This window comes from Scylla paramamosain, chromosome 40 (genome assembly GCF_035594125.1).
Source record: "Scylla paramamosain isolate STU-SP2022 chromosome 40, ASM3559412v1, whole genome shotgun sequence".
Classification (NCBI taxonomy): Eukaryota; Metazoa; Arthropoda; class Malacostraca; order Decapoda; family Portunidae; genus Scylla; species Scylla paramamosain.
This window is the reverse complement of record NC_087190.1, coordinates 4,598,830-4,608,000: the sequence shown is the minus strand read 5'-3', so window position 1 is coordinate 4,608,000 and position 9,171 is coordinate 4,598,830. Positions and strand designations below refer to the sequence as shown.

The window sequence follows — 9,171 nt, the reverse complement described above, 5'->3', positions numbered from 1 at the left end:
AAGAATTTGCTTAACCATGCACCACTTCTTCTTGGAGTTTTGTTGGGGCAGTGTAGGTTGTGATGTCACAGCCTTTGATGCCCCAAAGGTGAGGTATCCAATTATAATATTAGACTAGATGTGATGGAGCTGGTTGGATTTGTGGAGAAGGTTCTGGCAAGGTGGAGATGGTGCACCACGTTTTTCAAAACAAACGCGGTCGGTTGCGCTCCGACGTGACGTACTCGGTGACACCGAGTGTGACGCCGTTACTGATTGAGGTAAGACAATAGCCACACTTTCATACAATTAAAATTGAACCTATCTTTTTAACATTCTTGCTTTGCATACATATGAAAAAGATTGAAGCTAGAGAAACTTTTCTTTTATGAAAATAGACTAATACACCTTGAGAACGAATATTTCTTCTATAAAGGAATTGAGTGTCATGGGATAGGCTGGCTTGAGGTGATGATCTGCATAATATTCATGTAATAGCTTATGCAAGAGTGTTTAAAACTTCCAGATTTTATTACACAACATGATGGAGTCAAAAAAACGACACAATTACACAATTGCATACAAGCTACAAGTAATACAATATGCTAAGGAAACGGCAACAGAGCTGCTGCTAGGCATTTTGGTCCACCTCCAACTGAGAAAATGATTCGTTTTTGGCGAAAACAAGAGGAAGAACTTCAGAAAGCTGTGAAATCAAAACATGGTCTTCGCACAAAGAAAGCTAAATGGGTGGAACTGGAAGAGGAGATGAAGGCTTGGGTTGTTGATCAAAGGAATCAGGGTGCAATAGTAACAACTAAACAAATAATTTTTGAAGCTAAAGAAAGGGCAACTGCCAAAGGCTATGATGATTTTGGTGGTAATGAGGGCTGGTGTTATAGATTTATGAAAAGGAATGGATTAGCAATGCGAACTAAAACAAAAATATCACAAAAAATGCCTATGGCATATGAAAACAAAATTCTTGAGTTTCATAAATACGTTATAAATCTCAGAAAGGACACCCATTTTGAAATGGGACAAATTGCAAATATGGATGAAGTACCACTGTCATTTGATGTGCCTTCTAATAAAACAGTTGATTTTAAAGGTTCTAAGACTGTGACTATTAAAACCTCAGGCCATGAGAAAACTCATTTTACAGCAGTACTGGCTTGTTGTGCTGATGGCACTAAATTACCACCTTTCCTCATATTCAAGAGGAAAACCTTTCCCAAAGAAAGCATTCCACCAGGTATCTTTATTCATGTTCATCCTAAGGGCTGGATGGATGAGGATGGTGTGAAGCTGTGGCTTGACAAAGTATGGTCACGGCGTCCTGGGGGACTTATAAAAAAAACATCACTTCTTGTGTGGGATCAATTTAGGGCTCATTTAACTCAGGCTACCAAGAACAGAGTACACAATCTAAACACAAAAGTGGCTGTAATACCTGGTGGACTAACATGCCAGTTGCAACCACTTGATGTTTGCATAAACAAACCTTTCAAGGTGTATATGCGTGAGCAGTGGAACGCGTGGATGAGACTCCCGCAACATGACAAAACACCATCGGGCTTCATCAAGAAGCCTACAATAGCCCAGGTTTGCCAGTGGGTAAAAATTGCTTGGGATAAAGTAAAAACAGAGACAGTGGTGCTTTCATTCAAGAAATGTGGCATCAGTAATGATCTTGAGGGCACAGAGGATGACCTTCTATACGAAGGCAGTGACTCTTCTACTTCTAGTAGTGATTCTGGTGAGCTTGAGGAATGCAGTACTGATGACAGTGACAATGATTTTGTAGGGTTTGGATGTGAATAAAAATGCTACAGTTGTGCTAAGCAAATTTCAGAATGAATAAAATCAATTTATTTTCATGAATTTGAATTAAAAACTCTTTAGTTTTGTTGTGTAAGATTTCAGAATGAATAAGATCAATTTATTTGCACGAAAATTTATTTGAATTAAAAAAAGGAATGAAACACTTCAGATTTGGTTTTTTACTTTTGTAACTTCTAAGAATAAAACTAATTTATTTTCACGGATTTGAATTTGAATAAAATGTAGTAGGTAAACTATAGTAATTTGTGCAAGGTATTCAAAGTGAATATTATGAATTTGTTGTGATTTGAATACGAATTAAAAGATACAATTGTACTAAATTTTATGATGAATGAAATAATATTTCAAGTAAAATACACTTTAGAAAATAAAGTTAGTAAGTCTGCTTTTACACATCCTTTGGCTTTGAAAATGTACTAAAATACTGCATAAGAATTACATGTGAAAGATGCTAAAAAATAAAATATGAAAAAATTTTATGATCACTGTAGTCCCTCAGTTAATGGTGCCGCCAAGAGCTAGGTGCAGTTAATGTTTACATTCAGCTGAACCGCATTAAGACTGAAACTCCCCTGCTTACCACACCTTTTGGGCACTAGAGGCTGTGACATCACAGTCTGCATGGCCCCAACTAAAATACCAATAAGAAGATTGTGTTTACACGTCAGCAGGATTGGTACAATCTTGTCTTTCAATACCCTCAACCGAACCATTACGTTCTGGCTTTCAAGGCCCGCAACCTTACCAAGATTTGACTCCAGAAATCCAACCAGCTCCACTGTATCTAGTCTGAAACACTACCTGTATACCACACCTTTGGGACGCCAGGCTGTGATGTCACGGCCATCACAGCCTCAACAAAACCCCAAAAAGAACAAGTAAGCTGCTAGCATAAATTAAACTTTTAAATGCTGAGTATTGGTATCTAATAGTGATCTAAATGCACGTGAGAGTCTTCAAATGTCGCTTGAATTCCTTGACTTCATATCGATAGCCTAAATCTGTTAATTTTTGTTTTTTTCTATTTCAATACATGCCAGAACTGGGTGCGTCTTATGAGCCCGTGCGTCTTATGAGCCATCAAATACGGTAACTCTTTTGGACACCACAGCACAAAGGTAAGTGTCTCGAGAGTTGTGGATGGCTATGGGGAAAATGTTGTCTTGTACTGAAAGGGTTAAGAATGTAATAAAGGGATTGCCAGCTTTCAGACAGATTTTGTAATATTTCAAAGGGTTTACAAGAACAAAAAGGGGATTTACTGGTATCATAAGAGGGTTTCCAGGAACAAAAAGTGATTTATTGGTATCAGAGTTTACTTGTAACAAAAAGGGGATTTACTGGTATCATAACAGGGTTTACTGGAACAAAAGGGGGATTTTTTACTGGAACAAAAGGGGTTTTTCTGGTATCATAAGTGGATTTACTGGAACAAAATGTGATTTACTGGTATCATAAGAGAGTTTACTGATACAAAAGAGGGATTTACTGGTATCATAAGAGAGCTTACTGATACAAAAGAGGGATTTACTGGTATCATAAGAGAGCTTACTGATACAAAAGGGGGATTTACTGGTATCATAAGAGAGTTTACTGGAACAAAAAAGTGATATATTGGTATCAGAGTTTACTAGTAACAAAAAGGGGGATTTACTGGTATCATAAGAGTTTACTGGAACAAAAAGGATTTCTAGATATTATAAGAAGGGATTTACTGGTATTATAAGGTTTACTGGCATTCAAATGGGATTTCTTGGTATTATAATATGGTTTACTGGCACCAAAAGGGATTTACTGGTTTTAAAAAGGGAGTGACTAATAGAGAGGAGATTAATGGCATGTTAAAAGGATTGTCAACTTTTAGAAGGAATAATTGATATGAAAGGATTGACTGGTATTCATAAAAGGATTTCTTGGAGTTTGCTGGTAATAAAAGGATTTTATTGATCTTTACAGAGAGTCAATAGTATTCAAAAAGGATTTACTGATATTCTGAAAGGATTTAAAGATTTTAAAAGGGATTTACTTGTAATCTAAGGAGAAATAATCGAGAGGTCCAGTAGCATTCAAAAGAGCATACAGGACCTAGCAGTGTTTGAACTAGTGGTGTTTGAACAGGACTCAGTAGTGTCTGAACAGGACCCAGTGGTGTTTGAACAGGACCCAGTGGTGTTTGAACAGGATCTAGTAGTGTCTGAACAGGACCCAGCAGTATTCAAGAGCTCACTCACTTTGTCTGTCCTTGGGTACTTGAGTCGCAAGCGCTGGATGGTCTCAAGAAACTTAGTTCTCACATCAGTCTTGGATTCTGTGAGGGTCTGGTGAAGCTCGTCAATGATGTCCAGGAGCCGGTAACAGTTCTTGCACACCACCTGGCAGGAGGGGAACAGAATTATTACTTTTACTATTATACTGGCTATGGTCTGTCTGTCTAAGCTCCTGGCGGTAGAAGGGTGGGCCATGAGACTGTTGCTTTCCACCAAGGGCTCACAGGGCTACGAGTGTGAATAATGTGTGTGTGTGTGTGTGTGTGTGTGTGTGTGTGTGTGTGTGTGTGTGTGTGTGTGTGTGTGTGTGTGTGGTATTTTGTCTGGACCATCCCATGTGAGACTGATGGCCTGGTATATAAACAGATAGATTATTAATTGTTATTTTTTTAGTTAGTTATTATTATTATTATTCACTTAGATTTTTCATGAAGTTAAGGAGTTTAGCTAACTGCATAAATGAGAGAGAGAGAGAGAGAGAGAGAGAGAGAGAGAGAGAGAGAGAGAGAGAGAGAGAGAGAGAGAGAGAGAGAGAGAGAGAGAGAGAGAGAGAGAGAGAGAGAGGGGGGGGGGCAGCCCACTCAATCTGCCAATCCTAAAATCACTGAAGACTGAGAGGCAGAGTAGCACATGGACACAGAACAAGTCACCAAGTCACCTCAGAGTGCAGCTGCCCCGTGTCCAGCTTGTAGCCCAGCACCTCCGTCAGCAGCACCAGCAGCGGCGCGTGGGAGTGGTTCATGGATGATCTCACACTCCTGTAGTTGCTGTCTGCCACAGAGCCGCAGCACACGAAACACAGCTGCCCTCTGTCTGCCACTCCAGGTGCTGCCATCTCCCCCTCCTGCTGTTGCTGTTGTTGTTGTTGTTGTAGTGGTGGTGGTGGTGGTGGTGGTGGTGGTGGTTGTAAGCTGTTATCTCTCTGAAGTAATGGTTGCTATTATTTATTTATCTTTTTCAGTTACTAATGAATATTAATGTTCTTACTGTAAATGTTTAATGTGACTTTAAATATGACAGCAAAGCAGCAAAAAGGAATAAAAAAAAAAAAAAAAAAAAAAAAATGTAGAAAAAAAAAAAAAAAAATAGGGGAATTAACATTTGGAGAAAAAAAAAAAAAAGAAAAGAAAAAAAATGCTGACAAACTACTATGAAACAATCCCACTAACCTAACCTCATTTTACCTCACCTCACCTAATAACCTTATTTCTTCTTTGTGAGTTTCCTAGAGAGGGTTGGCACCATGCACGAGTCTCCTCCAGTTGTTTCTGTCCCTTGCATCTTCCTCTGTGCCTCCCATCCCTTGCAGTGCTACCACCATTCCATCCCTCCATCCCAGTCTCTGTCTTTCCCTAGATCTTCTTCCCTCAACTGGTTCTCTCCAGACTCCTTTACTCGGTTCTTGGTGTTCTCTTCTTACTATGTAACCAGTCTTATTTTTTATCTTCTTACCACTTCCTCACCTAACCTAACACAATCTCATCACATCTAACTTGACCTAATCTCACCTAACCTCACCTGTGCATCAGTTATGAAGGAGGCTGACCCTGAACCCCCTAGTGGCACACTGCCGTCCCCCTCCTCCACAAAGGCTGGGTGGGGCGGGGCAAGGGCCTGGGGCGGGGTGGTGGTGGTGGGGGGGAGGCCCTGGGGTTGGGTCGTTGTGGGGGAGAACCCGTCATACACAACTTCAGGGGAATCGTTGGCCCCATCATCCCATTTCTCTGCCATTACCTTGGGATAATTAGGTTGTTAAGGGCAATTAGGCTGTTAATTCCTTCACTATGATTACTTTAGTCAGTGATATACTTATAATGAGTGTTTATGATGAAATCCCCACAAGAGAATCCATAAGAGCAGTTACCGGAAAACCTGTCCATAATGATGGTAATCATTTATGTATTTACTATTACAAAATGAACAGGATAGATATAAAGTACCTCAGAAAACTTTATTCTTAAACATATCGTTGTCATGACTAGTGTCCAAGACTGGTGCATGTTATTAGATTTCTTGTTTTCATTATAATATTGATATTCAAAGAGGTTGCACAGGTCGTCACATGGGTATTAAAGTACTCTCGTGATTCTTGAACTGATTTGACAGGCCTCAGAGGAAGTTATTGGAGTTTTCTTATTTAATTCTGCCAGTTTAACAAATTGTAATGGAAATAAATGAGGTTTACAAGGGTAGTTTCATAAATCTGCCGATAGTATAATGAAGAAAATGCATCAGCAATGAGAAAAAAAAACACACAACAGAACACAACAGTCTGCTTAGTGGTCTCTAAAGACAGTCCTGTGGGATGACAAACCAAACCATTTCAAAACACGAGCCACTCGCTCAAATCACACAGAGGGAAGGACCAAGACTCCCTCCTTTCCTCTTCATTCCCTAGCCTCACACGCCACACCTCTCACTTCCCGCGACTGTGAGGTTTCCAGGGAGCTACACGTAACCTGGGACAAAGGGGCGTGACCTACCAATAAGACAGAGAGAAGATATTGTTGAAAGATTCCCCGTGATGCTCCTCTAACCAGAGTCTTGTTTATAAAGATGGCGGCGGGAAAGGCGGGGGGTTTAAACACTAATATCTTGATCTTGAGTTTAATGGTACTCTCATTTTACACACACACACACACACACACACACACACTTGGAAGAAAGATACTTATTCTTCCTCCAAGCACACACACACACACACACACACACACACTCTCTCTCTCTCTCTCTCTCTCTCTCTCTCTCTCTCTCATTTTTATTGTGCTGGCTTATCCATTCACATAGTAGTTGTCAATTTCTTTTAGACAACCAAAACTCTGGGGACCGGCACCTCAGAGGGCCTTTTTTTTTTTTTCTCTTATAATTTTGTTGCCCTTGGCGGGTGCCCTCATATATATATATATATATATATATATATATATATATATATATATATATATATATATATATATATATATATATATATATATATATATATATATATATATATATTTGGTGTCTCCAAAAATGTACCCACACTTTAAATTCTCTGCAGGAATTACATGCCCTCAGTTCCTCTATGCCTCATCAGTCTGACCTAGATGATTCCTTTAACTTGGATCTCCCATACTCAGACAATGACCTGGCATGGGGAAGTGACAGCTCTGAGCTTGAGGAGGTCATGCAGGGTCAAGTTCTAGGCAGGGATGTTGGTTGTGTGGAGGAAAACAGGTAAAAGATGTTTTTTTTTTTGTATTGGAGTCAGTTTTGTTGGTTTATTCCTTGACCTCAATGTGCCTGTAGTTATATTGTTTACTGAAATTTGTTAGTAGTAGCACTAGTGGTAGTGGTGGTACTATCATCGTCAAGATGGTTTCTTGTACAGTTGGTGCCAGAAAAGATTACAAAATTCTCAGTCAGTGTCAGTGTCCATGTGCCATTCAACTAGTTTGATCTGGTTGCATGGGAGAGTGGAGTAGTGTTAATATCTGACCTGGCAACTCAGGACAGATGGTGGTCTTGGGCACAATCACACTTTAATGGTTTTTGTATAGATCTGACAGTTGAATGATAGGATGTTTTTTGTGTGTGCATTCCCAAGTTGACTTCCACAAGTTACTGCTACAAATCTTTCTATATCACCTTGCAATTGCTACAGTAAAATCCCTCTTATCCGGCATCAACGGGACCGCCGACATGCCGGATACTTGAATATTGCCGGATACTTGAATAGAAGTGAAATTATGTCCACAATCATCACCCTACACTCACGCATCTTACCATAACAAAGATCAGCTGATCTTAATCAGCAGCTGATCTGATCAGCTGCTTAAGTGTAAGCACAACATGCTTCCTCTTTTCTACAACTTTAGGCATGATGAAGGCGTCAGGCGATAAACAGTGCACACGCGGGACAGAGTCACTGAGTAAACACAGTGCAGTGGGCCGCGGGTGGCGCGAAGCAGTGCGCTCTGGTGGTGAGGGGACAAAGTATGCCTAGCGCGGGAATTTTAATCGATTTTATGAGTATACATTGATTTTTTATTGATTTTAAAGCTCGGGGAAAAATGTGCCGGATACTTGAAGCTGCCGGATACTCGAATACCGGATGAGAGGGATTTTACTGTACCTCCATATATATGATATGCAAAAGGATTTCATTACTGTCACAGATAGTCATAGTTCTGTTCTACTTATTCAAGAAATAAAACTTTCAAAATGTCTGTTAATTTTATTTTGACATTGAAAAATCCTCCAAAAAAGCGGGCCCACTTCCCCCATTCTACGGTAGGTGAGGAATAACTGACCATTAACTCATGTCTCTTTCATTTCAGGATACTGAATACTGATATAGTTTTCTTTTCAAGTTGCTGCTGTATTACATTAAACAAATAACAATGCCAAAACATTATAAAAGAAAAACTACTATAGACCTAGAACAATGTGAAAAGTTAAAAGATGTAATAAAAGCTGTGAATAGCAAGCTACATTCTGTAAACAAAGCATGAAAGATTTAAAGTGAGCAAAAAACACTCAAATATAAACACTTAAAATACAATAAGGACAGTGATGAAAGTGATTTAAGTGAAGTCAGTGAATCAAAATGTCTGATTCTTAGCCATCCTCACAGCCTCCCCAAAGAATGCAAAGAGCAGCTTGCCAAATGCTTGATAGTGATGGCTTAATGGGGATTTGCACTTACTCCAAGTGAAGTATGTGACTATGTGAAAAACTTTGTAATAGATAAAAACGAGGAGAACAAACAAAATTGTTGAATACTTGAATAAATATTATAGATTCGTGGCCAGTGGAAGATTGGGTCTTCTCCTTCCTGAGGAGATACCAACTGAACAAAAAATGGCTTGACTAGAAAAAGCCAGGAACACTGCAGCCAGTGGCCCAGAGATGATTTACAGTTTTTATGATTTGGTATAGAGCCAGTGCAAAAGACTTAGGGTAATAGACAGACCAAAATGCATTTGGAATGCAGATCAGATGAAATGCTTCACAGATGCCTCACAAACAAAAGTGGTGTCCCCTGTAGGACAGAAGGGATCCATGGTAACTGTCACATCTGGCAAGGAGGGTTTCACAGTGA

At 39.5% G+C, this 9,171-nt stretch overlaps 1 protein-coding gene across 1 annotated transcript in view; it reads right to left on the bottom strand.

The window, feature by feature from the left end:
* Window positions 1-6,704, bottom strand: part of LOC135092734 (uncharacterized) — a 12,535-nt gene extending 5,831 nt beyond the window's left edge. Inside the window, exons 1-4 of the mRNA XM_063991390.1 lie at window positions 6,575-6,704; window positions 5,610-5,825; window positions 4,750-5,013; window positions 4,056-4,196 (exon numbers count right to left, since the gene is read on the bottom strand). Of these exons, the coding sequence (XP_063847460.1) occupies window positions 4,056-4,196; window positions 4,750-5,013; window positions 5,610-5,822 (618 nt within the window). The 5' untranslated portion in view covers window positions 5,823-5,825; window positions 6,575-6,704. The remainder of the gene's footprint in view (window positions 1-4,055; window positions 4,197-4,749; window positions 5,014-5,609; window positions 5,826-6,574) is intronic.
* Between the last annotated feature and the right edge of the window lie 2,467 nt (window positions 6,705-9,171).